General features: G+C 57.4%; 1 protein-coding gene across 2 annotated transcripts; it reads right to left on the bottom strand.

Annotated features, from left to right (window-relative positions):
• Window positions 1-8,733: 8,733 nt before the first annotated feature.
• Window positions 8,734-26,928, bottom strand: LOC125132242 (vitamin D3 hydroxylase-associated protein-like). Of its 2 annotated transcripts, XM_047789188.1 has the most exons (15): window positions 26,665-26,928; window positions 20,597-20,710; window positions 20,211-20,360; window positions 19,768-19,901; window positions 19,033-19,239; window positions 18,414-18,454; window positions 17,874-17,998; window positions 16,566-16,691; window positions 15,688-15,785; window positions 15,262-15,361; window positions 14,867-14,910; window positions 14,059-14,098; window positions 13,555-13,663; window positions 10,930-11,075; window positions 8,734-9,068 (listed from the first exon to the last, which is right to left on the bottom strand). In XM_047789188.1, exons 1-15 carry the CDS (start codon window positions 26,872-26,874, stop codon window positions 8,940-8,942), a joined length of 1,773 nt encoding a protein of 590 aa, XP_047645144.1. In that variant the 5' UTR covers window positions 26,875-26,928; the 3' UTR covers window positions 8,734-8,939. The 2 variants fall into 2 exon arrangements, with proteins under 2 accessions (XP_047645144.1, XP_047645145.1); XM_047789189.1 differs by lacking the exons at window positions 8,734-9,068; window positions 10,930-11,075 and having other exon boundaries at window positions 13,568-13,663; window positions 14,012-14,098.
• Between the last annotated feature and the right edge of the window lie 438 nt (window positions 26,929-27,366).

The raw sequence follows: 27,366 nt of genomic DNA on the forward strand, positions 1-27,366 counted from the left end.
AGGTGCTGGACTTCCCGTTGTGGCTCAATAGTTAACGAGCCCAACTAGCATCCATGAGGATGTGGGTTCAATTCCCAGTCCTGCTCGCTCCCTCAATCTGGTGTTGCTGGGAGCTGTGCTATAGGTCACCGACTCAGCTCGGATCCCATGTTGCTGTTGCTGTGGCTGTGGCATAGGCCGGCAGCTGTAGCTCCAATTGGACCCCTAGCCTAGGAACCTCCGTATGTCTCGGGTGCAGCCCTACAAAAAGGACCAAAAAAAAAAATAGTAGAAATAGGGGGTCCTGTGAGAACAAGCAGAAAACCTTTCAGGAGGTTCTGCTGTCAGCACCAGGCCCAGGATCCCCCCAGCACCACCACCAGCTGGTGCTTCACTGAGCCCCTCCCTGCAGCGTCTTGGGGCCCTGAGTTCCCACACTCTCCCCAGTCCCTCCACCCCAGCCCTACCTGGACCCCCTCTGCCTCCTGGGGTGTCCTGGAAATGCTGCCTCCCCCCAAACCACCTGAATCTTCCAGCCCTGCTCTCTTCCAAAGTGCAGCCCCGGGAAATCTAAGAGCCCCTATGAAGCGAGCAGGAGGGGAGGAGGGAGCCTCACGCCCGTGGGGAGAAGCCCAGGTCCAGGAGAGCCTCCAATTCTGAAGGGCGAGGCGCAGTGCCCAGGGAGCCCACTCTCAACTGTGGGAACTCTGAACCCCACTCCCACCTGCAAGTCCACACGTCCCAGCAGATTCGTTGCACATGGGGCTCACCTCCCCGTCTGCCCCTGGGCTGTGAGCTGCTGGAAGGAGGAATACCAGGTGTCTGATTCCTCATGGGCACAGCACTGACATAGGGAGGCCCGTGGGGAAAGAGCAGAGCAGGAGAACTGGCAGCAGCCAGTCCCCCGGGGTAAGGGCAGGGAGCAGAGCTGGCTGACCTGACTCCACCTCCAGAGCCAGCATCACCCTTCCTGCCCCAGTGCCAAGATACCCACCCCCCAGGCAGGCTCCCCATGGGCAGTTGGCAGAGGTTTCTTTAGGAGGAGGCAGTGAAGGGGAGGCAGGAGGGGGGGGCTGAGGTCTCGGGGGGGGGGGGCCGTGACCCCCCTCTGCTCCAGTCTCTAGACTTCGGCTCACGCACTTTCCCAGTCTCTCCCAGTCTCTCTGCTCCTTTCACTCCCACTCCCTCCGTCCCAGCCTCTCTCTCCCTGAGTCATTTGCAGAGCAGAGATGGCCGAGCCCATCTGGGAGCGAGACCGCGCTGGTGACGGAGGCGCAGGTAATAGCCGAGCGGAGGAGAGAGACATGGAAATTTATGACATTGAAAATGACTGAGAGAAAGTGTGTGTGTGAGTGTGGGAGAGGGGGGGCAGAAAGGGAGAGGGAGGGAGCGCTTGTGCTCTCTCTCAAACATGCACCCACCCACACACACACACACACACACACACACTCACACTCCGGGCCCTACCCCTCCCTCAACCTTGCAGATAGAAAAGGACGTGGGGAGACAGAAAGCCGGCCCAAAGACAGACAGACGGACGGTAGGGGTAGGATAGAGAGGGCAAAGTGAAAGAGCTGGAAGAAGAGCAGGTAAGACCAGGGGACAGAGGCTAAGGACCTCTGTGGGCGGACAAGCCGAGTCCGGCTGTGATGCCTGCTGGACTCTCTCCCGGTGCCCCCAGAGCACTCGTCTGAGGGCAGGGAAGTCTCCATGGCATATAGCAGCGTGGAGGCTGGAGTCTGAGCTGGAGATGATCTAGGGCTGAGGCTCAGAAAGGGCCAGAACATGCTCCAGGTTGCACAGCGGGATGTTCTTCCTCCCAGCATGGCTGTTTCCCAGGCCCGGGGCAGGGGCAGGGACAGGGGACCAGGAAGTAGATGGACTAGGTCTTGTGACCGCCCCCAACAGCTCCTCCCTCTGGACCACAGGAGGCAGGGGAATGGCCAGAAAGATCTGCCCACATCCTTTCTTTTCTTTTCTTCATTTTCTTTCGTCTTTTTAGGGCTGCACCTGCGGCATATGGAGGTTCCCAGGCTAGGGGTATAATCAGAGCTGTAGCTGCTGGCCTGCACCACAGCCACAGCAATGTGGGATCTGAGCCTTGTCTGAGACCTACACCGCAGCTCACCACAACGCTGGATCCTTAACCCACTGAGCAGGGCCAGCGATTGAACCCGCATCCTCATGGATCCTAGTTGGGTGTGTTACCATTGAGCCACAATGGGAACTCATGCCCACATCCTCTTGAAGTCAGAGGGGAATCTGTTCCCTTGGGGTGTTGAGCCCCGAGTCCCCTCTGCCCCAGCCACCCTTAGACCCAGGATGGTGCTGCTGGAGACCAGAGGAACTAGACGGCCTTCAGAGCACTGAGCCCCCACCCCCACCCCCTGGCCACCCAGACCCAGCAGGCTTCTCTGCAGTCGTCCTTCCTCAGGTCCGCTCTGCTACTCCTGGTTCTAATGCTGTGTCCTGCCAGTCACCAGATCTTCACCCAGGGCTCAGCTCTCTGTTCCGATTCCCACCCTCTCTGGGCTGAAGTTTCCTCATCTGTAAAATGGGATACTAATACACACCTATGCCTATCCTCCTTGGGCCAGAGAAGCAGTACCAGGGCTCAGGGCGGACTGTGGTCTACCTAAGCCTAGAGAGCCTCCTCCGCTGGAGAGTGTGGGGGCAGCTCACCTCCAGAGGTGCTCTCAGAAGTTCTGGCCGACGCTGTGGGTGAAGGTGGGAGAAACAAGACCCCCCCCCCCCAGGCATCACCTGCCACATACACACAGCCCTCTCCCAACGAAGCTGGTATCTCAGGTGCTCAAAGGGCTGAGCCCTCCATGCCCAGGTGCAGACAGAAGGCTGGGGTCACACAGCAGAGAAGGTCTCAACTGCGCCTTGGTCTACTAGCCCAGGCCAGGTACCAGGGCCCTTGTCCTGCCAGATGTGGGCCGGACAGTGCCTTGGGGCTGCGAGAGAACCTGCCCCCATCCCCCACCGCATGGGGCCTATCTCTGAACAGGTGTCCAAGCTTCCACAAGGAGAAGGCCGCTTCCTGCTCCACAGTTCCTGCCTGCTTCTCCCTGCCAGCCTTCCAGCACGGTCCCTTCCCCTCCCTGTCCTCTCTCTCTTCCCGGCTCCATGGTCCTCTCTGCTGGAAAGCGTTCTTGGATTAACCCTTCCTAGACCAGGACCTCTGAAGCGCTGGTAGAGTGCAGGGGTTGAGAGCATACGCTTTAGGGCCAGAAAGGCCCCAAACCATAGCTCTGCCCTTTGCCTGGGGAAACTTGGGCTCTTCATTTAATGTCTATGAGCCTGATTTCCTCACCTGGCAAATGGAGCCATAAATGCGGGCCCCAGGACCACAATGAGGCTCACACGAAATCATGGATATAAAGTGACCGGCACAGAGGAGGGGCTTGGCAAATGCCAGCTGGCATTTGGCCCCCCCCACCCCATCGAACCGTATCTTAGCTTTCTGTTGTCCTTAGAAGGATGAGGGTGAGAGCTGAGGGTGAGGGCAGAGGAGGAAGAGCAGGGGCAGCAACTTCAGAAGAATCCTGCTCCCTTAGAAGAGCCTCAGGTTAGCCCCTAGAGGGACTTCCTCCATCTGAGACCCGGGAGGAGGCCACGTTTCAAAGGGCCCACCTGGCCCAGCTGGCTCAGAGGCCCGTGCCTTCCTCCCAGAAACGGCTCCAAGGCAGCAGCCACCGCTCCATCTGGGGAGCAGAGGGGAGGTGAAGAGTTCACTCGGCCCACGGGCTGCAGGCCCAGGGCCTCCCACCCCGCCCCAGCCCAACCCCGTTGTGGCCGCATAAAAGGTGACGGATGGTTAATGGGGGAGATAACAGGATTCATAAGGGAAATTTATCGGTCACTCTGGTGGTATAAATATGTTTATAGCAGACCAAGGGGAAATGAAGAAGCCCCAATAAATCACTGCGAAGCCACCAGCCATTAATAGGCAAGCGGCCACAGGAACCCCAGCATCGGTGCTTGTAGACGCCCCCTCTGGCTGCCCGCTAATGGCACGGCAGGCCTGCAGACTCCTCGGGCCAGTGGCCAGCCCGGCCACACTGCACACTGTGGTGGGAACAAGGCCCCAGGGGCCGTCTCTGCCGCTCCTGATACGTCTTGCCCAACTTGTTGTGACCCCCTTGGCGGCCCTGGGCTCAGTGAGACTGGAAAGGCTGAAGGAATAGGACAGGGGGCACACAGGCCCAGTCTGGGAGGCCCTGTAGCATGGAGCTTAAGGAGACTCTGGAACCAGACGATACTGCCACTTCCCAATCCCTGCCCTCCTTGGAGTTTCCTTGTCTGCAAAGTGACTTCACAACCTCAGAAAGCTGTCGAGAGGAAGAGAAAGATACCCCCTCATCACAGTGCTTGGCACCCATAAGCCTCAATAGATGGTAGCATTTTTTTTTCTTTTTTCCTTTTATTTATTTATTTTTTTTTTTTTTTGCTTTTTAGGGCCACACCAGCGGCACATGGATGTTCCCAGGCTAGGAGTTGAATCAGAGCTGCAGCTGCCAGCCTGCGCCACAGCCACAGCAACTCGAGATCTGAGCAGCACCTGCCACCTACACCACCGCTCGTGGCAACACCGGATCTTTAACCCACTGAGCAAGGCCAGGGATCGAAGCCGCAGCCTCATGGTTCCTAGTCGGGTTCATTACCGCTGAGCCACAACGAGACCAGCAGTGGTGGCTATTCTTATCCTTACTTTAGGCAAGGTCTTCCCTCTGAGGGAAAGGGCTGTGCGGATGTGAGAACACTCCCGTAAAGTGGATTGCACTGTTTCCATTTTATAAGCTAGGAACCCTCAGGCCCAGGAGTTAAGAAGCTATCAGTGGCCACGCAGCTAGAAAAGAAAGGCTCTGCCTGATTTCCACACCTAGACTTTTCCCTCGGCCCCAGTTTAGACCCTGCTGCTTCTGCTTTCTTGGAGGTTCCGGTCTCCACCCACTGCAAAGGAAGAGAGCTTAAAGCACTAAAGGCAGAGCCCTGGGGGCTGTGGCTCCTCCCCACCTACCCTCCTGGCCATGCCACTGCGCCTGCCCTCCTCTCACTCATCCTGGGCATAGCAAGGACTGGACTCAGTTCCCGCGAACTCGCCCCTGGCACCAGGGCGGGTAGAAGCCTTCCTTGCGATCTACACAAAATGCTTTGCACTCGGCCTTTCCCATTCAGACTCTGGGCCTTGGTCAAAGCCTCAGTCCAGGCCAAAGGCCCCTCTAGCCCAGCTCACTCCTACATTCATTCATTCTGCAAATACTTCTGTTGCTGCCTCCACAGAGCATAATACTAACCAAGGCCCCTCCCGAATGATGCTTGCTAAAAGTCACATGGAAAAGTCACACCTGGATCATGGAATAGAAGGGGTATGTGCCAGGGCTGGGGCAGGTACAGCAGCTGGGGAGGCCCAGCGTCAAAGAATGAGCAGAAGCCTAGCAGAAAAATATTTCCAGGGAAGGAACGCCCTGTGTGAGAGCCCGGAGGGCAGGCAGGACTTTGAGAGACCCTGGGGCTGGGGCGGCCCCGTCTCTCTCAATGCTGAGCATCTGCACAGACCCGCGGCCACCAGGCTCTGTCCGCACTTTGACCCAGGTCTTCACCCGCAGCCCCAGATCACCTGAGGACAGGGCAGCCTGCTCCCCAGTTTGCGGCTGGCACAGGCCCCTCTGCAAGCCATGCTCCTCACCCCTCACTCTCTGAGCCCCGTTTTTATCCCCAGGGCCCCAGGCAGCCGTCCAGCCTCCCCCAGCCCAGGAGGCCTGGGTCTCCACCGGGCCCCGGTGGTCTTGGGGCGCCAGCTCTCCGGCCTCCGCCCCGCTCTCGGGAGACGGGCCTGAGCGGCCTCCGCCAGGTTCTCTGCGCGTTTCTCCAGATCTGTCTCTCCGTCTCTCTCCCGGTCTCTGAGGGTCTCGGGCTGGCTCTCCCCCAACCTCTCTCCCCGTCGTCGTGCTCTCCCTCCCGATCCCGGGCTCCGTCTCTGCCGTCTCTCCCTCCCGAGGCCGGGCGGGGGAAATCGCTCCGTAAATAGGCGGATGGCCCCGGGCGCTCCGGGCGCAGACACTCGTTTTTAGAGCCGGTAATTGACTCCTTTCAGTTGATAATTCATGGCTTGCATATGCGCTTTAATGCGGGCGCCCGGGGAGGGAGGCGGGCGGGGCGGCCCGCGAGCGGAGCGGCGAGCGGCCGAGCGGCCGAGCGGCCGGGGACGAGCCGGACCCTGGGCGGGTGGCGTCCGGCGACCGTCTGCCGGCGTGCGGGTCCGTCTGTCCCGCACCGCCACCCACCCCCCGAGCCTGGGCGCCGGGATGAAATCCAAGGGCGGCGGGTGGAGCGGAGAGGCCCGGACGCTGGGCTGACGGGCCGAGCCTCCCCTTCCGCCCGCGGCCAAAGGGGAAGCTGAGGCTCCGAGACGAGGTGGGTCTGATCTGCCTCCCACAGGACAGAAGCAGCACCGGAACGCCGGGCGCCCCCTTCCCAAAGGACCCTCGTCCCGCCGAGGCCTCAGTCCCAGTTTTGTAGAACCAACCACTCCCCCGGGGGAGAATTTCCTATTTCTGGACTGAACTCCTCCCCAGGAGTGACCCCCCAGCCAGTGCTCAGACTGGCCCCCCCAGGAGGAGCTGGCTCTTCCCTGGGAATTCTGGACACAGATGCCCACCGAACTGACCTGGCCCCTCTCCCCACAGCCACTGCCTGGCTGAGCAGGGGCAGCCCCCTCCCACCTGGCCTTCATTTTTGAGGAGGTCCTGTTTGGAGGCTATGGCAGGTGTAATCGTTATTTCCATCTTGCAGACGCCAAGGAGGCTTGGAGAATCTGGGAGACTTGTCCAAGGCCGCAGAGGCGGCAGATGAAAGTAATAGGAGTGGGACGGGGAGACGGAGCCCGTGCCCCCGGCTTGGAGGTGCCCTCTGCCCCACACAGGCCTCAGAGAAACCCCTACGAAGAGGGACTCTGAAGAGGCCAATGACCTGCCCACCGTCACACAGACCAGCCAGTGGTTTCTGCTGAAGATGGCGGTCAATGAGAGGTCAGAAGTCAGCGCATGAGCTGGAGCTGGGGACTGGGGAGGAAGGCAATTCTTGGCCCCAAACATCAGCTCAAGAGAAATGAAAGCCCAGTCTGGCCCAGGATGGGGTTTCCCATTTACTCTGCCCCTTGGACCGGTGTCTCACTCCCTTTCCCCAGGCTAATTTCAGCCAAGAATAGGATTCTGCCCCCCATCTCCTAAAATCTGCAAAGGCACTTGTCTTATTCCTCCTACCTCATCTATCTCTACTCGCTAGTGTCCCCATCTGCGCAATGGAGTTTGGACTGGAAAAGACCAGATAGATGACAAGGGAGGAGGCCAGGTAAGGTCTAGACCGTGTGAAGCTCAATGCTGCCCCCTGGTGCCCAGACTGGTGCAGCCAGCAGGACACAGGGAAAGGAAACAGGAGGCGCTTGAGGCAGAAAACCTGTCTGACTCCCACTTCTCTAAGTCTCTTAGACCTTCCTCTTACGGAGGAGGTAGGAGAGCAGGAGTCCTACTAGCCATGACTGAGGGGAAACCATGAGGATCCTTCTCCAGCAAACTCAGACTCTGTGGTAGAAGCTGGTGGGAGGAAGAAGCCACGGCGAGGTCAGCAATAGCCCTGTCCGGCCTGCACCTGGACACCCCACGGGAGTCCCTCTGTTGTAAGTGGAGCCAGGGCTGCCTTTCTGGTGTAATTCCTGGGGTCTCCATCTTAGTCAAACTCAGGCTTTTTTTCTGCCTAAAATTCCATCATTTGTGTTCAGAGGAGGTACTCAGCAAACGCTGGATGGATGGATGGATGGATGGATGGATGGATGGATGGATGGATTCCACTCATTTGCATTGAGATATTATCTCCAGGAGGTCTGGCTCTCAAGCACAGTGAGTAATGAGTTCATCAGTTTGCCTAGGTGATTGGAAATTGGGCTGCACAGAGGAATGGGATAGGGGACGGGCAGGTTTTGCTGGGGAAAAACTTCTAGAGAGTTCAGATGAAGGAAGGACCATGAAGGAGCTGGAGGGCAAAAAGGAAGCTTCCTGAAGGAAGTGGCATCTGACACAGGGTTTGAACGGCAGAGGAGACAGTGGAGAGGACAGTTTGAACAGAGGCACAGAGGCAGAAGTGCATCTTCTGATGGCAAGAAGGCTCCGGTTAGAGGGAATGAAGGAGCTGTGCCGTGGTGGAGCCCTGCCAGAGCAGGTTGTGGAGGCTCTTGGGAAGTGCTGGGTGTCAAGCCAAGAAATTAGCGGCTCGTTGGCAAAGCACCGGGACTGTGAGCTGGGGTCTGGGTCCCAAAAGAGGATCTGTTCTGACTCAGTTTCATTCCCTTGACCTTGCTCTATGGAATGTTCTCTAGAAAGCACTGGGAGCCACGGTGAGATCTTGGTTAGGGAAGTGCCTAGGAATCACCACTCGCGTAATAGTCAAGCCTGCAGGTGCCGTGGACTTTATCACGTCTATAGCATCCTCAACTTGTAGATGAGAAAACTGAGGTCCAGCGATGGGAAGTAACTTGCCCAGCGTCGCGCAGGTGGCAGGGCCAGGACTTGGACCTAGGTCTCCAGCCTCTCAGTTTGGGGCCCTTTTCCCTCTGCTGCCATCTGGCAGAGCATCTCTGGGACTGAGCTAGAGGAGAACAGCTTGAGGCAGAAAGCCACTGGGAAGCTACAGCCCCACCTCCCCCACCTAGACCAGCGATTATGAGGCCAGCAGGTCAAAAATGTTCATGGAGCCCTTCACCCTGCTCTCCATCTTGAGCTAATCTGGAGAGTCTGTGTATTGAGCACCCACACAGAGGGACCACACAGAAAAAAAACACGGGTGGGCTTCCAGGAAGGGGAGAAATGAATGGGATGCGGTATTCAAGAGCAGAAAGGGACATGGAGGGCAGACTCGGATGAGGACGTAGGAAGGCCTCCAGGAGAAGAAGCGGCTTGTCACTTGGGTCCCCCCTGGTCCTTGACCAAGGTCTCCACCTCCTTCATGAACCGGAGACACAGCTCCTCTTCCCATGGCAAAGCGATGCACTGCACGGCCACCGGAAGCCCCACGGATCCGCTCACCGCCTACAGGGAGAGACGGTCTGTGGACTCGAGAGGCTGCTTCTTGCTCACTGGCCCTCTGCCCAGCCCTCACCACCCATAGGTAGGCATTGATCCCAATCTCCCCCCACCCCCAATCTATAATAAGGTGGAAACGTCCTGGATCTCAGAGTTGCAGCTTCCTCAGCACTCAGTGAAACCCGGGATAACTGCTCTGCTTTGTCTACAGTTTCTCAAAGATTAAGAGATTAACCTGCTCCCTATGCAGAGGGCCGACTATAATGAAATATAAAGCCACGTATCCACCCAGTGTTCTCGGCCAAGGAAAGAAGAATGTGCAAATCCCTGATCCCGAGGCTGGTTACACTTTTGCAGGGAAAGGGGAGTCTTGACCCCAAACACAGGCTCAGCAACATGGGGACTCAGCCGGAGTCCCTGACACGAAATCCAAACACACTTGCAGACATTTAAACATGTTTGCATTGCTTTACGATGATATCATATAAGTGCTTATTAGCCTTTGTCTCTGGAGCCAGGTCACCCAGCTTCAGGTCCTGGCTCCTTCCCTTCAGCCAGCTGTGTGCCTTTGGTCAAGTCCCTTAACCTGTCTGTGCTTCCATCTCCTCATCTGCAAAACCTCACGGGACGGTTATGGGATTTAATGACTTAATATATATACAGCACTTTTAAACAGCTCTTGGAACAGAGTAAGAGCTCAAGACACATTAGATAGTATCATTATTGTTATTTTCTCAGAATTCAGGTCAGCAGTTCCACTGGGTAACTCTAGCACTAAAATCAATTTTCAGAAAAAATAAGTTACTTAATGTCTGACGCAGACAAATGCATACTTTTCAGAGCCAGTCTCTCTCTTTCTCTCTCTTCCTCTCTCTCACCGAAGTCAGGGTTGTTCTTTTAGACCATGAATTAAATAGGCCCATGGAGGAGTTCCTGCGGTGGCACAAGGGATCAGCAGCGTCTTGGGAGCACCAGGATGCTGCAGGTTCGATCCCTGGCCCAGCACAGTCGGTTCAGGATCCAGCGTTGCCACAGCTGCAGCTTCGGTTGCAACTGCAACTCGGATCTGATCCCTGGCCTGAGAACTCCACGTGCCAGGAAGCAGCCAAATAAATAAAAGAACAGGCCCAAGGAAATATTTCCTTTGTGAAGCCCTCTCTGAATTAGCAATAGCAGCATTTATTGAACAGTTCTTACATATAAGGCCTTATGCTAATTGCTTCACTCTTTTTCAATTTAACCTTTAGCGGCGTTCCCGTCGTGGCACAGTGGAAACGAATCCGACTAGGAACCATGAGATTGTGGGTTCGATCCCTGGCCTTGCTCAGTGGGTTAAGGATCCCGAGTTACCATGAGCTGTGGTGTAGGTTGCAGACGCAGCTCAGATCTCGAGTTGCTGTGGCTGTGGTGTAGGCCGGCAGCAACCGCTCTGATTCGACCCCTAGCCTGGGAACCTCCATATGCTGTGGGTGCAGCCCTGAAAAGCCAAAAAACAAAAACAAAAACAAAAAGACAGCACAACCCCCCAAGGCAGATGTTTTAATTCCCATTTCCCTAGAGAAGAAACTGAGGCCCAGAGGGGCAGGGTCCAGTTCAGTTACACAGCAAGATCCTAACCAGGTACCTTTGCCCTGTTCCACTTTCCTGGCCTCTGGGATCAACTTTCCCTGCATGAGTGTCAAAGAAACCCACTGGGGTTGCAACGTACTCCCTGACAAAGACAGAGGCAGACTCGGAGGTCAAACAGCTGTCCCCAGGGAAGGGGTGAAGCTGCAGCCAAAGGGGTGAAGGGGAAACACTAGAAGTGACCGCCCCCACCCTACCCTCACCCACTCCAACAGGGGGAGAGGCAGAGAAGGCAACGAACCTCCTGGAAACTTTTGTCAGAACCATCGCCATAGTAGCCCCTGTAAAAGGCCAGTTCTTCCTCGTCCTGAGGCGTCACGGTGGTGACAGGCACCACACCAGCAGGGAAGTTCAGGAGGTTGTACAGGGCCAAGTAGAAAGAGCTTCCTGTAGGAAGATCCAGGTAAGGCCAGGAAATTAGCAACGCAAACGATTCCGGGTGGGAAGAGTGCGGGCGCGCGCCCCCTGGAGCCGCTTCTTGGAACTGCATCCCTCTGCTAGCGAGAGCCAGTCCCGGGCAGGAGAAGGGGGCAGTGGCGGGAGCAGAGAACTGGGTATTCAGTGCGGGGCACTGGGCTCTGCTCTCTACGCTCTCTACGATGCTGATTCCTTGGCTCCTCTCCACGCCTGTGAGCTGGGGACTCCTACTGCCTGTGTACAGGTAGGAAACCAAGGTGGCAGGCAGGGACACAGCTGGTGGGTGGCAGAAGCCTCAGCCATGCCCTCCAGTCCATGGGGCTCCCAGATCGCTGCAGTGTGCAGGACAATCCTGAGTTGAAAAGGCAGCCACTCATGTGCAGGGTGAGAGCATCAGAGTGGCGGTGAGGTGGACAGGGAGCACTAGAGCGAAGCCAAGTGTGGGATGGGCTTTTGGGCACCCCCCGTGGGGGCACCCAGGGGATAGAATTCCAAGCTTGAGGTGGGTTTCCTTTCTGCATGGCATCACCTCAGACCTGAACCCATGCTGGGCATGGGACGCTGCCCTGTGCTGAGACCTGTGTTTCAGGTGGGCTGGGCTGAGGACACCTTTGCAAATGACTCAGCAGAACGCATGTTAAGAGTGAATGGATATATTAAGTGAAAGAAGCCAGACCCCAATACCTTATGATTTCATTTATACGAAATTCTAGCAGAGGCAAAACTATAGTGACAGAAAGCAGACCAGGAGTTCCCTTCGTGGCTCAGTGGTTAACGAACCCAACTAGGATCCATGAGGATGCAGGTTTCATCCCTGGCCTCCCTCAGTGAATTAAGGATCCGACGTTGCCGTGAGCTGTGGTATAGGTTGCGAACACGGCTTGGATCCCGCATTGCTATGGCTGTGGTGTAGGCCGGCAGCTATATCTCGGATTCGACCCCTAGCCTGGGGACCTCCATATGCCACAAATGTGGCCCTAAAACAAAGCAAAAAAAAAAAAAGCAGACCAGTGGTTGCTGCAGGTAGGGGTGGGGTGAACTGCATCAGGCCATAAGGGAAATTTGGTGGGTGATGAAAATATTCTTTATTTTCATTATGGTGGTGGCTGTACCATACATTTGTCAAAATTCATCAAGTTACACATTGAAAGGTGGTGAATTTTACTGCAACTGAATTATATTTCAATAAAGTTCATTTAAAACGTAAATGGAGGCATTCCCGTCGTGGTTCAGCGGTTAGCGAACCTGACTAGCATCCATGAGGACTCGGGTTCGATCCCTGGCCTTGCTCAGTGGGTTAAGGATCCAGCATTGCTGTGAGCTGTGGTGTAGGTCGCAGATGTGGCTCGGATCCCGTGTTGCTGTGGTTGTGGTGTAGGCCGGAGGCTTCAGTTCCGATTGAACCCCTAGCCTGGGAACCTCCATATGCTGCGGGTGCAGCCTGGAAAAGACAAAAAGACCAAAAACTAAATAAATGAAGTAAATGGGGGAGTTCCCTGGTGGCCCGGTGGTTAAGGATCCAGCATTGTCACTACTGTGGCTCGGGTTCAATCCTTGGCCCTGGAACTTCCACATGCCTTGGGCATGGCCGAAAAAAAAGGTGAATGGAAACTGGGAGTGACTGCTAACAAGTCCAGGGTTACTTTTCAGGAGGATGCAAATGTTTTGGAATTAAATGGTGGTGGTGGTTGCCTGACTTTCTGAATATACTGAAAACCACTGAGTTGTACACTTTATTTTTATTTATTTTTAATTTTATTTATTTATTTATTTTTGTCTTTTTAGGGCCACACCTGTGGCATATGGAGGTTCCCAGGCTGGGGGTCTAATCAGAGCTGTAGCTGCCGACCTGCGCCAGAGCCACAGCAACGCCAGATCTGAGCTGCGTCTGCGACCTACACCATAGTTCATGGTGACGCCAGATCCTTAACCCACTGAGCGAAGCCAGGGATCGAACCTGCAATCTCATGGTTCCTAGTCGGATTCCTTAACCACTGAGCCATGACGGGAACTCCTGAGTTGTACACTTTAAACTGTGAATTTGTTATCTGAATTTTATCTCAGTTTAAGAAATTTTTATTTATTTATTTATTTATTTATTTATTTGTCTTTTTTTTCCTTAGGCGCACACCCGCGGCATATGGAGGTTCCCAGGCTAGGGGTCGAATCGGAGCTGTAGCCACTGGCCTACACCACAGCCACAGCAACACCAGATCCAAGCAGTGTCTGCGACCTACACCACAGCTCACCGCAGCACTGGATCCTTAACCCACTGAGCGGGGCCAGGGATGGAACTCGAATCCTCACGGTTAATAGTCAGGTTCATTACTGCTGAGCCACAAGAGGGAGTCCAAGACATTTTTTTTTTCAAATAGTGACTAGAGACAGAGGTCGAGGCCACAGAAGTCCTGGATTTCCTCTCCAGCCCCAGGATCCAGGGCCCTCTTACTTGCTGCTTTGGCAGGATAGCCGACATAGAAGGCAGGGTCCAGAGCCGGTGCCAGCAGCACGTCCAGATCCAGGGACCGCCACTTGGCTATGAACTCTTGCTGATATTCCTGCAGGGATGGGGGCGGGCAGGAGGGGTTAAGACCGGCAAAGGTCACTGTTTGCAGGACAAAGTCAGGTGCTGCCAGACGGAGTCAGGTTAGACACCAGGAAGGAGCCCCAGGCTGTGCGATGCAGACTAAGACGGGGAAGGAGGCGGGGTGGGGGCGGCAGGAATCTGGGTCTTCCCAGGGGCCAAGGTGAAGGGAGGGGCAGGGGAGTCGTAAGCTGCAGAGATTTCAAGGAGACAGACTGCATCAATCTCCTAGGTCACCAAGCCTCCCCATCCAGGCACAGCTGGGCCTCCCCTGCCCGTGAGGTCAGAGATCTACCCCCTGTTGGGACACTCCTATCATCACCCAGGTATCTGCAGCCGCTGTTTCCGCAGTCCCCAGGCATACGTCACCTCCACCGCTGTGTGCTGCTCCCACAGTTTCTTGGGTGTCCTGGGGAATGAGGAAGACTGAGCAGTCCAAAGTCAGCACGGCACGACTGACCCCCTCTTACGCAAATGAGGCGTGGCACCCACGAGGCAGGGTCTGGCCTCCATGCAGACTATACATCCGCAGAGGGGCTGGGAATGACCCTGGGTCTTGTCCTCTGCTCAAAACATCTTGCCTGCCCAATGTTCTCAAGAGGATACATCCTCTTGTCAAAGCCCCCCACATCAGCCACAGGGACCCACAAGCTCCCTCAAAACCACAGGTCCCTTCCCCTAAACTGTGAGGCCACAAGCAGCCCTCAGGCCTCCTCCAGCCCCAATTCCAACCAGTACCTCAATTCCAAGTCTACCAGGCCAAGCCCAAGAGCCAACCCAAGCCCAAACCAGTCTCCTCTCCCAGCCGCATTTCCACCCCAGTCCCAACCTGAACCCCAACCCCAACTCAAACCAACTCCAACCCCAGCCCCAGCTGTAAACTCAACCCCAGCCCCAACCTAACCTCAAGCCAAGCCCAAGCTTTATCCCAACCTAACCCAATTCTAGCCTGCATTCAGCGCTTAACTCCAAATCAAACCCCAACAGCCCCAGTACCAGCCCCACCCAAAAGTCTAAAGGTAACCCCATGTCAGGCATAGACTGAAAACCCTAATTAGATCCCAGAGGGTCAACAGCCCCGCCCTCAGTGGACAAGGCCCCCAGCCGCGTGGCCCTCACTCAGTTCCCACGGAAACAAACCCCTGTGACCTGGACCTAAGGAGACTCGACCACTCACCCCACTCCACGTAACTCTTCCAGAAGCTGGCTGGTCAGGGGCTCCTGGAGGTGGGGACAGAGGGAGAGGCCAACTTCAGGAACCACAGGGTGACACCAGCCTGCCTGGGACGGAGGACTAGGAAGGGCGCTGTTCCGCTCCTCCCCAAGCGCCTGAGCACCCCACTGAGCCCTGAGCCCCCTCTCGTCCCCACGCTTCTCTAAATGCCCTCCCTTCTCTGACAGCCTCACCCTGTCCCCCCTCTTTCGGTTCCTCTCCCGCTGCCCCCTCTTGAGTCACTTCATTCTCTGACCCCACCCCACCCCCAGGGAGAGCCCCCCGCCTCTTTCTGAGCCCTTCGGTTCTCTGGGCCCCTCCTCCTCTAAGTCCCTCCCCTGGTCTGGGCCCAGACTCACAATGAAGCGTAGGATCCCGGCCAAGAAGCGCTTGACCGGGTCTGGCAGGCGGAGCTGGCCGACTAGGCCCTGCATGCTGGGGTCCACAATGTCCCCCTTACTGTGGAAGCACAGACGCGTGGCGGCCACTTTCAGCCTTGCAGCCGCAACCACACCTCCCACCCCCACCCCCAGCTGCGCCTCTGCAGAAAAGAGGAGGGAGGTCGGACCCAAAGAAACACTTCTCTTCCCAGCAGCACCACCCCTGCTACGTGTGCATCCGAAAGACGGGCCTGAATGGGTGACTTACCCTTAAGGTCGCACACTTAGCCAGAGGCATCCCGCCAGCTCAGGCCCGCGGTTCCCCTCCTAGCGCTCAGGCCGCCACCAGCCCCCTCCCCAGCCCCTTTGCCACCATGTCCCATCTCTGAGTCCCAACAAACGCACAGCTTCTCCAGAAGGGTGGCCCCTCCATCAGCATACAGGCCCCCGGTGAACAGGTGAATAAAGGCATACTCGATGCGGGGAACTGAGAAGGGGATGAGCTGGGGAGACAGAGCCGCGTCAGGGGCTGGAGGGCCTCCCACCCTGCCCTCTTTTTTCTCTGCAGAGCCCAGACATCCTGAAGGGTCAGCAGACACAAGCGGCATTTTTTTTTTTAAGGGCCACACCCACAGCATAGGGAGGTTCCCAGGCCAGGAGTCTAGTTAGCGCTACAGTTGCCAGCCTACACCACAGCCACAGCAATACGGGATCTGAGCTGTGTCTGCGACCTACACCACAGCTCACGGCAACGCGGGATCCTTAACCCACTGAGCAAGGCCAGGGATTGAACCCACGTCCTCGTGGATGTTAGTCAGGTTCATAACCCACTGAGCCCCAGTGGGAACTCCCTAGCTCATTTCCTCTTCACAGCTGTCTGGTGTGGAAGCAAACTGGGGTTCACAGGGGTCAACAATTCTCCAAGGGCCAGGATGGGCCACTGGGGGACGGAAGGTAGGGGAGGAGGGGAGGATGATTTTGAGGCCAGAGAGCCCCTTACAGCCCTTTGATGGAGGCATGAGAAACCCTGGCTGTAGTAACTTTGGGAGTGAGTCCCTGAGGGTCCACTACTGAAGGGGGGTGCCTTCCTCACAGCGTGTGGGGCCCACCTTGCCTGAGAGGCCCCCATTCGGCCTCCACCTCCACCCAACAGTCTTCTCCAGGAAGCTCAGGGGAAACACAACGGTCTCAGATATGTGACCTCCTTTCTCTCCACGAATAGACCAGCCCAACATCCTCACTGGTCCCACCGCCCCTCCCTCCTAAGGGCTAAGCAAGCCCACCTGGTGTCCCGCATCCTGGAGCAGCTTGGAGGTGAGCCTCACGGCCCTGGTCATGCTAGGAGATGGCTGAGTGAGGTTGTCTGACTCGTAGTAGCCAATTCGAAGGCGCCGGTTACTGGCGTACACCTGGGGGCACGAGGGGCTGGCTGGGGCTCTGAGGGGAGGCTGGCCAGAGGCCAAGGTGGCCTCACTCTGTCCAGGAGCTAGACTTGCAGGCTGGGACCTTGGGCCACAGCTGTCCTCACCCAGGGGAATAGGCAGGGGCACCCCAAGAGCCCCTTGGAGCCTCCCTATATACTTTCCAGGCTCTAGGTCCTCTGAAGAAAGCCCTGGAAGAACGGTGAATGCATGGTAGCATGAGCGATGGGTGGACAGGAAGACAGAGGGTTGACAGCTTCAGGAATAAATGGGTGGGTTACGAGACAGCGAAGGGGCGGGTGGGCAGAGGGTTGAATGGACAGACGGGCGGAAGGAAGAATGGATGGTTGGAGCTGAGGGAGCGGGCAGGCCAGCGAGTACATGAGGAGACACACGTATCCTGACGCCCAAGAACCGTCAGGAGAGGATGAGGATGAAGGGATCAAGCGAGGCGAATAGTGATCACAAGGCAGTTGTACGCAGATGTGTGCAGGGAGTCAAAGGAACAGACACTGGCTGAATGGTAGACGGAGACCCTACAGAGCAGGTTCTTGAGTCAGGCAGGGCGGGGTTCGAAGCCAGGTGCCAGCTGTAGGATCATCAGCAAGTCATTTCCTCACCCGTAAATGGCAGAACAACACTCCTATTCGAGAGTGAGTGTGTGGCTGAACTACAAAGAGCCTGCACAGAGAGTCGGTACCCATAAATGTTGTTGCGTGAAGGAAGGAAGGAAGGAAGACAGAGCTGGAAGGGCCTGGAGCAATCTTCTAGTCTGGCCTCTTCCTTGTACCAATGTGGAGACGGAGGCTTAGAGAAGAGATGTGTCTTGGCCAGGGTCACCTAGAGGCCTAAACGCCTGGCTTCACTCCCTCCCGGGCTCTCGAGACCACACTCGCTGAGTCCACGGCCTGCGTGTGCTGGGTAGGTGAGGATGGAGGCCCTCTCCGGGGGGGGGGGGGGTAACATCATCCACGACCTCAGTGGGCAGAGATGCCAAAGCAGCGGGTGTCCAGCAGAGGCGGGGCATGAGGTAACTGCCCACGTGGGCTCCCTGCTCCCTGCACCTTGGGCTGGAAGAGGTGGCCCTCGCAGGGCACCGGCACAGCAGGCAGGTCAATGAGGCATGGGGGGGGGGGCTCTCCAGGTCTGCTGCCCGCCCAGCCAGCTTACCTCCTCCCTGAAGGGCAGAGGAGGCACAGTGGCGTCCAGTCGGTGCATGTTCTCACTCAGCAGCGCTCGGAGGCACAGCGCCAGGCTCTCCACGTCCTTGGCCATGGGCCCGGCCACTGTGGTCACTGCACAGAGAGGGCGGATGAGGCAGATTCCCTGCGTCCTTTCTGCTCTGAGGACCACCCCGCCACCTGGCCTCCGAGGGTGGGGCCCAGGCCCATGATCAGGGCCAAGGGAAGAGGCCCTGGGGCCATCCCTTCCATGTCAAGGGTTGAGGATGGGTGGAGCTGGCAGCCTGGCCCGAGCCGGTGTGGCGCCTGAGGGCAGACCCTCATCTGGCAGAACATCAAGAGCCCAGTAAGAGAGGTTAAAGCTAAAGAGCAGGAAGCACCTCTCAGTGGGGCGAGAGTCACTGGTCTAGGGAGCCACTGACCAAGGGCCCACGTTCCTTGATCACCGGGGATCCGGTCTCTCTGAGATACAGGACGAATGTCTCGGGAGAAAGGCAGGCAGGTTTGGCTTTGAATGGGGGAAGCTTACCGGATTTCTTGCCCTTGACAGCAGTGGCAACTCCAGAGTAGCTGCAAAACCCCGCCCCCCCAGAGCTCAGCTCAGCTCCTGAAGGGAAGGACTTAGGTGCCAACGAGGCTTGAGCACCCAGCCAATGCCCTCCCCCAGGACCCGGCACATTTTGTTCCCTGATGCATCTCATGTACCTAGTTCAGTGGTTGGCACAGAGTAAACACGCAAGAACTATTTGGCAAAGACATTACGCGGTAGGTGAATGGTGAAACCGAAGGATAGAGACAGGGAGGATGAGTGGATGGATGGATGGATGAGTGGACGAGGGATAGATGGAGATGGCAAAGGGATGGGTGGCTGTATGAGTAAGGGAAGCAAAGGCAGCTGGATAGATGTACAGATGAATGAACGAATGAACTGATGGAGTGAGGAATGATGGGAGATCCGTTCCACGGCCACCTGGACCAAACATGGTGAGTTTAGCTGCAGCTAAAGCAGGAGTTATTTGAAACCCTCCCACCTTCACCCACTTCCTCTAGTTCTGAGCTGAGAGGATGTGAGTTGATAGGTGGGACAGGCCCCTCTACACCCCCCTCAGGCTGGGCTGAGCCCCCCCCCCCAGCCCACCAGCTAGTACCTGAGGCGGTATCCTGTGGTCCGGAGGCCACATAAACCACAAAAGCTGGCTGGAATGCGGATGCTGCCACCAGTGTCGGTACCCATGCCCAGGATGGAGCCCCCTCCTGCCAGCAGAGCTCCCTCACCCCCGGAGGAGCCCCCTGGTGTCTTCTTTAAGTTCAGAGGATTCAGAGTCTGTCCATAGATGGGGTTGCTGCAGTCAAAGCTGAGGGAAGCAGAAGCAAAGGGGCTGGGCGGGCGGGGAAGGTTTAACTGGAGAAGACCCTCGCCCACCCACAGAGAGGCCCACCTCCCCGGGAGTCACCCCCAGGGTCCGTGAGCTCCCGCCTGGGGCTGGGAACCTCGGGGTCTCCCTTGGGCTGAGGCGAGGGGCTACTGTGGCAGGACACACCAACCAAGACTCCTGAAATAAGGACCAAGGAGCCCACAGCTCTGCTCTCAGAACAGGGAAGAGCTCACGAAAACAGAAAACCACCGGGGACACGGGTGCAGGTGGAGAAGAGGGAATGAGAAGAACAATTCGAGAGAAGCTAGAAGAGAAATGGAGAAGTGACTTTGCAGAAGCTCGGGGCAGCAGGACCCTTAGGAACCATGATGGGGGGGGCGGCGGTCGTAAGAGGAGGAAACCGACGCTAGGGGGCAGAAAAGATTTGCCCAAGGTCCTGGGTCCCCACTTCGCCCTCAGCTAATCCTGGGCCCAGACCCCCCCATCTGGCCTGCCTGCGGCAGAGACCTGAGCAGTGTCTGGGGGACGTTGGTCTTCACGAAGGGGATGGCTCCTTGGGCCTTGAGCACTTTCACGATGACCCCGTCCTTGGCCGCCGGCTTCTCCAGGAACTGGGCCAGGCCGCACGTGGAGTCATGGCCCTGCAGGGAGGCGACATGAGCTCCAGCCCCCAGGGCCCGGGGTAGAAGCAGACAGACGCTCCTCCCCACTGCGCTCCCCCGCCCATGAAGGCTCACGCCCCCTGAGACACGAGAGCTGCTCCCTTAGGAGTCCCAGCGGCGGACAAGCTCGGGGGTTAAGACATTGGGTTTGGGAGCTGGGCTGCTGGGGTCGGTTCCCAGGTGGCCACGGTCTAACCAGATGGCCTTGATAGAGCACCTTGCCCAAAGCCACACCCTCAGATGCTCACGTGCGTACCTGCAACGGTTCCCCGCCCCCCCGGGGCTCACCATACAGTCATAGGGGTCCTTGAGGCTGATGGGGACCCCGTAGAGAAGGCCTCGCTCCGTCTTCTTGAGCTTCTTCAATGCCTGCAGCTGCTCCTCGCATTCCTCCAGGAAATCCGTCAGGCAGTTCACCTCGTGGTGCACCCTCAGTGCCTGAGTGACATCAAGGGAGACCAGAGAGGAGCTCAGAGGGCGGCCAGGCACAAGGCACGGGGTCACCCCAGCGCCCCCCCAACCCCGACTCAGCACAGACCCGACAGATGGCTGTGGCACGCGCCCCCACTCAGGCTCACTGCCGCACTGCAGGGCTACACCTGCCCCCCAACAACAGGTGACATCCCCCTCTCCAGCCCGAGCCCCAGGGTTGTGTCCTGTCCCCACCCCATCACCTCCTCTAAGTAGCTACAGAGGGCGCTCTCCAGACTCAGCTCGTCAGCCTGCAGCTTCTGGGCCAGCTTCTCCAGCGGCAGCTCCAGGATGGGCTTAGGGTCCAGCTCTGGCTCCTGCAGAGGTGGGGGGTGGGGGGTGGACGGGTGTCAGATTGCTCCGCCCAGGCCCCTCCGCACATTCCACACATCACACCCACAATACTCCAGTGGACACAACGTGCTCATCGCATCTTCCTGTGCTCATGCTTAGCATTAAAAGCAGTTTCTGGGAGTTCCCGCTATGGCGCAGCGGAGACAAATCCAACTAGTATCCATGAGGATGTGGGTTCCATTCCTGGCCTTGCTCAGTGGGTTGATGATCTGGTGTTGCCGTGAGCTGTAGTGTAGGCCACAGATGCAGCTCGGATCTGGTGTGGCTGTGGCTGTGGCTGTGGCTGTGGCGTAGGCTAGTGGCTACAGTTCTGATTAGACCCCTAGCCTGGGAATCTCCATATGCCACAGGTGCAGCCCTAAAAAGACCAAAAAAAAAAAAAGAAAAAGAAAAAGAAAGAAAGAAATTCAAGCAAGGATCTAAATCACCCCAGAGTGCATGGCTCTCTCTCCATCTGTCTGTCTCCGTCGCTCTCTCCCTCAGCCCACTAGTGCTTTCTCTACACCTCCACGGTGTCTTCTCTCCTAATGAACACTTCACTTGCCCCCCCCCCAAAAAAAAATGTCAAGCAAGGCTTTACTGGGGCTCCTGCTGCAGCAGGAGGGAGCAAAAGCTAGTAATATGTTCCCCTGCTCACTCCTCCTGCGGGGAAGAAGGGAGCTGGTTCCTTACCTGGGGTGAGGGTGGGGGTGCGTCTAGGGGTTGGGCCAGAGAGGTGGCTTAAGTGGTGTGCCCGCCCCCCTGGTGGTGCCTTGTGCAGGGTTCATGCAGCAATACCCTGTCTGCTTTTGCTCCAGAGGGTCAGAAGAGGCAGTTGGGTTTTTTGGTCTTTTTGTATCTTGTTGTCCATAACTTGTCCCAGCAGTTATTTTTAGTCCCTGATGGTTACTTTGTATTTTGCTGCTGGAGGAGATGTCTTTCCATGGGCAGCCAAGGTCCCAGGGCCGGGGTCCCAGCCCCCCTCAGCCCCAGCATATCCCAGTGTCCTCCTGCAGTCCTCCCACCTCTGCTGTTCTTGGGGGAGAGCAGAGTCCAGCATGGGTGGCAGGGGAGCTCCGGAGCCAGCCTTGACGCCAGCACTGGTCAGCTGGGGAATGTGGGCCAAGCCCTTCACATCTCAGGACCAAGGCCTCCCCAGAGAAGAAAGGACCAGAAGTCCATCACAAGGCAGCCATGCGGGGGAGCACAGACAAGCCCCCCGCAACTGCTCTGAGCCCAGTCCTTCGTCGTGTGGGTCGGGAGGTGAACCAGCCCTTCAGGACTCGTGTCAGGGGCAAACGTGATAGGACAGGGACCCAGCACGCAGAAGGCACTTAGGAAGCCCAAGTGGTCTCCCCTTGTCCTCCACGGTTCCAGCTGAGACCCTGGTGCCCACACGTTGGAGTGTGGCCTGAGCGGGCCTTTCTTGGTCCTGGAGGGGAGGGCGGGAGACAAAGGCGTTTCCCTGGGAGGCTGCGGGCTCCAAGGCTTCTTGGATTCCCCCCCCCCGGTCCTCATCTCATGCGCCTCTGCAATTTACACTTCCCTTCCGGAAACGCTCTGCGCCCTCAACTACCCCAGCTTCGCCCCGGCCTCCGGCAACTCCTTCTCAGACGATTCCCTCCAGGAGATGCTGGCCTCCTCTCACCCTACCTGCCCACCCTCTCTGGGACCCCACAGTGCCCAGATCTTCCTGTTTGTCCACTTCAGGCCTACCTCCCGCCAGACCTCAAACCCACGTACCCAACCCACGGATTGACAGACACCCGGACTCATGGTTGATCTCTCAGACCTGTTCTTCCTGGTGAGATTCCCAATCGATGCCACTCAGGTCGCCCAAGCAGTAAACCTCGGGGTCGCCCCGGATCCCTCCCCCACAGGCAGGCTGATGCTATCTATGCTAACACCTCAGTATGTGTAAGATGTGTCATAGCACCGAGGACCTGCCTGAACACATCCTAGGCCTCCTACAGGTACCAGTTTGTCTCACTCCTTACAACAGCCCTAGGAGGTGAGTCATCTTATTTTCTCGTTTGACAGCAGGAGAAGACACCGAGGTATAGAAAGCTGTTTACCCGAGGATCTGGATTCCCCTAACCAGGCCCTGTGACCGCTCTTGTATCCACCTGCAAGGCCAAGACGCCGCGCTGCGTCCTCAGACCTCCCACCGCCGAGTCTTCGGACTCTTTCTCGCCTACAGCCTTTTCTGTCGCTTTTCTCAGCAGCCTCTTCACGGGCCTCCCTCTAGGCTCTAGCCTTCCCACCTAACCTCTTCACCAAGCCGGGGTGATCCTTTTCAGCCCGTGTAAAGCCTAAATCTGACCGCAGGGCCCCACAGAATAAAGTTGCAACACCAGTCTCCTCAGTAGGGTTTACAAGGCTTTCACCATAAAGGTCTGATGTGTTCACATAGCGATAGTTATATAACCCTTTCTGCATGGCCGGGAACCGTGTCAAGCGCTGTGCCGGCACCACGTCATTCAGTCTTCACAGAAACCCTTAGATAGGTGCTTTGGGCGGGGGATGCCCATGACATGTGGAAGTGCTAGGGCCAGGGATCAAACCCGTGCCACGGCAGTGACGACAACAAGCCCTTAACTTGCTAGGCCACCAGGGAACTCCTCGGGTGTTCCCCACTCCATTTCATCAGTGAAGGCAAGTGGGATGCAGGTCACTCTATTGCCCAAGGACGTAAAGGTGGGCCCCCTAAGCCTACGGTGGCACGTCTACACTCTAATGGCTCCCGGGAGGGGAACTTTTCTGATGAAGCACTTCCTGGGGGCCAGGCACCACCCTGGGCTCTCTCCCCGCCTCAGTCCTGGTGGGCCCATCTCACCAGTCTCCTCTTGCCCTGTCCCCTCTCTTATACTGCAGCCCGATCCCTCTGCTCACTGCGCCCTTTTGCTGGCTCGGTGCCTCGGCTCAGCACTCCCGAGGCTGTTGCCACAAGGACTTCAGGAGGGCTGGACAAGGATCACCCTCGACAGGGCAGGCCTTTGGCTAGAATGCACCTCAGCAGCGACACCCACAGTGGCTAAAACGTGGAAGTCCTTCTCGCTCTCTCTCTCTCTTTTTTTTTTTTTTTTTTAGGGCCACATCTGCGGCATATGGAGGTTCCCAGGCTAGGGGTGGAATTGGAGCTGTAGCCGCCGGCCTATGCCAGAGCCACAGCGACACAGGACCCAAGCCACATCTGCGACTACACCACAGCTCACGGCAATGCCTGATCCCCAACCCACTGAGCGAGGCCAGGGATCGAACCTGCATCCTCATGGGAACTCCCTGGATTCATTTCCTCTGCGCCACAATGGGAACTCCCTTAGTATATAGTTTAGAACAAAACCCCACAGCTCCATAGACACCTGGCCTTCTCCACACTCCGCTGACTCCTACTGTGGTATGGAAATCAAAGTAAATATATTTAAGGTTTTTAGTACGTTGATTTGTTACGAATATTTCCAAGGGGTTGGTAAATATGTTTAACAACATAAAATCTCTCCACCCTGGGCGAGAGACATAAAATCTTTCCACCCGAGGCGACCAGGGCCTCCGGGGCCAGCAGCCTTCAGCCCGTGGCCCCTAAGAACTCCGATTTCCATGTGTTCTGCCAGAACACGGCCTTCTCCCAGGCTCTCCTTTCTCTGGGAGTGCCTTTCCCGTTCCTGCCTCCTTTTGGAAAACGCCTACACATCCTGCAGGGCTTGGATCGCACACCACCTCTCTGTGAAGCCTTCTGCGCACAACCCTCTCCAGACAGAGGAGCGGCTCACCCTCCTGCCAAGTCCCACAGCTCCCTGGGCATCCGGCCTTCGCCAGCCTTGGCTGAGCCGCCTCCCCTCGCAGTCTGCACAGCTCTGTTGCCAGCACACCCCACCCAGACTGGGAGCCTCTTTAAGGCAAGTCTGGGTCAGATGTTAGCTTCATCTGTGTAATGACTCTGTCCCTGGGGTCCAGCAGAGCAAGACTCAGGGGACTCCTTTGGAAAATTTTGCTAAACAGAACTGAACCGGATTTTTTTTTTTTTAGGGCCACACCCGTGGCATATGGAGGTTCCCAGGCGGCCAGGGGTCTAGTCGGAGCTGTAGCCGCTGGCCTACACCGCAGCCACAGCGATGCCTCTGCGACCTACACCACAGCAGCGTAGGATCCTTAACCCACTGAGCGAACCAGGGATCAAGCTGCGAACGCATGGATACGGGTCAGATTCGCTTCCACTGGGCCACAACAGCAACTCCAGAGTAGGATTTGTTTAACCCTTCCAGGGGTTTGACCTGTTTCAACCTCCCACCTGCCTGGGACAGAAAGCAGTCACCGGAGGCCCTGAGGGCCCTGATTGGGAAGGCGCCCGGGACAGACTGGTGTAGCTCTGTGGGAAAGATAAGAAGGTGCTGAGAGCCAAGAAGACTGTAGCCTTGAGGGGAGGCTGGAGACACATGGACGATCTCACCCCAAACCTTTCCTCTCCTCCAGCCCACCAGACACCCGCTCCAGGGAGCCAGCCCAATAGCTGCGTGTCCCAGATGCCCACACATACACCAACTGGATGCCCGGACACATACAGAACCACACGTCCTCACACATCAGACACACAACCACACATGTCCACGCTTTGCTGGACATTCAGACCCAGACCAGCCACACATATCTAGACGCCTACCTGCCCGGGATCACACAGCACGTACACATCCAGCCAGGCACCCACCCCGAGGCGCCTAACTAAACACAAGCAGCCCATGGCCAGACCCGCACCCAACCCGCACACAATAAAACACCAAGAGGAGGCACGCACAAGAAGAGCCGGGTGTTTGCAGTAAAGGAACCGAAACCCACCACCGCACACAGATGGGGCCTCCCCACGCACGCAGGAATCCTCTCCATCATGCAGACCCGCCGCGGCAGCCCCATTAGCCCAGGTTTCCTCCGCATCAGCCAGGGAGGGGCAGCTGCTCTCTGGGGGCAGATTGATTTATCCAACTAATTAGCCCCAATTAATATTAATACACATTCTGAGGAACGGCAGCAGCTCGGGCAGGGAAGCTGCCCACTGGGGCCATCAATCACCATCCGGGGGACGGCAGAGGACACTCAGGAGCGCCGGAGCACAGGGACAGCACCTCAGGCACTACCCCAACCCCCACTCCCAGGGCTCCCAGAGGGAGTCCACCACTATCGAGCCAAGCTGGGGACCCTAGGATACCACCAGCCCACCTCTCCTTGGGCAGCTGGGGAGCCCAAGGCCCAGGAAGAGGCCGTCCCATCCTGCAGGCCACAAGCAAAGCGCAGGCACGGTACCAAGTCATCTTCGTGCCTCGCCTTCCCACCCTCTCTCTGCCACCCTGGGCAGGCTTTGCTGCCATACCCACAGCTCAGTCGCTTCACGGTGGGTCCCAGCCCAGCCGTAATGACGGCCTCGGGGGCCTTGCAGTATCCCCAGCCACGCCGGCCAAGCCGCCTTTGAAAAAACCCAGCTTCCTGGAGGACCCCATCTCCTGTGACACCCCCCCGCCCCCGTGCTTTGCATCTGTCACGTGCTTAGCAAACATTTGCCGGACGCTCACCTGGGGGAGCAGGGGGACGAGGCGCAGAATGTGTCCACCAGGTTCCTGCCCAGTGGGGTTTGGGGAGGCCTGGCCCCTTACCTCCAGTTGCCTCTATCAGTTTATTTTATTTCAGAAAAAATAGCCTGAGTGAACACCCACCCTGTTGCTGAGCCTGTGTGGGCACCGGGAGGGAGAGGAACCATACTGCCCCTGACTGTGAGGGCACCCAGACAGAGGAGGAACTGACAGCGACCCCAGGAGCCAGCGTGCAGAGCTGGGGTGTAGGTTCTGCTCCCTGTCTTCTGAAGGAGATGGGGCTACAAGAGGGGCCCTGTCCCCAGGCAGGACCTGCTGCTGGGATTGTGGGCCCGGGGGCCCCAGGGTCCATGTCCACTCACCTGCTGCCGGAGACGCTGTGCCAGGGCTTCCATCCGCCGCAGGGCCTCCTCCCTGTGCTTCTGGGCCCTGGGGATCTTGCTCCGTGCTGGAACCTGCCGCCAGAAGATCAGGGTGACCCCCAGCAAGGCGGCCCCCAGCAGGGCGGCCCCCAGCAGGGCCAGCAGGAGCAGCATTGCCAGGGCGTAAGACAGCAAAGCCACCCCAGGCATCACGGAGGCTGTGTGGACACACCAGCTGCCGCCTCGAAAATAGTGCCTACTTATGTGTCAGCTACCCAGCCAGACCACCCGCCCACGTCTCTCCTCCAAGGGGCAGGAACCACGGCCGTGGGTGTGGCAGAACCTCCTCCCGGCTGCTTCTTACCCCTACCTGGACAAAGTCTTTGTTCCTCAGGCCGTGAAGAGGAAGAGGCTTTCGTGGAAAATAGCCTGAAGAGGAGCCCAGGCCGACAGCCAAGCAGGTGACCAGGCCCTGACCCCCCACCTCCTTCATGGCCTCCTCCTCCATCCCCCCCCCCCATACACCAGCACTGTCGTCTGATCCGTGCTGGTTCCAGATGGGGTGGCCCTCAAGGTTTCCTGTGGCTTCCAGGATGATCGCCAAGCCCCTCAGCATGGCTCCCAGACCTCACGGAGGTAGACCAAACAGCCCGTGGCTGCACAGAGCTAGCAGCTTGCTCTGGGGGGTGTCTGGGGCCCGGG

This window comes from Phacochoerus africanus, chromosome 8 (assembly GCF_016906955.1).
Source record: "Phacochoerus africanus isolate WHEZ1 chromosome 8, ROS_Pafr_v1, whole genome shotgun sequence".
NCBI classification, from domain to species: domain Eukaryota; kingdom Metazoa; phylum Chordata; class Mammalia; order Artiodactyla; family Suidae; genus Phacochoerus; species Phacochoerus africanus.

What these genes read in the sequence shown, in the direction of transcription:
- LOC125132242 (XM_047789188.1), bottom strand. Translation starts at nt 26,874, where the DNA reads ATGCCTGGGGTGGCTTTGCTGTCTTACGCCCTGGCAATGCTGCTCCTG. An exon ending in AGCAGCACACAGCGGTGGAG is followed by an intron (nt 13,664 to 14,058) that starts GTGACGTATGCC and finishes CCATCCCTGCAG; the next exon opens with GAATATCAGCAAGAGTTCAT. An exon ending in CTATCCTGCCAAAGCAGCAA is followed by an intron (nt 11,076 to 13,554) that starts GTAAGAGGGCCC and finishes ATCTTCCTACAG; the next exon opens with GAAGCTCTTTCTACTTGGCC.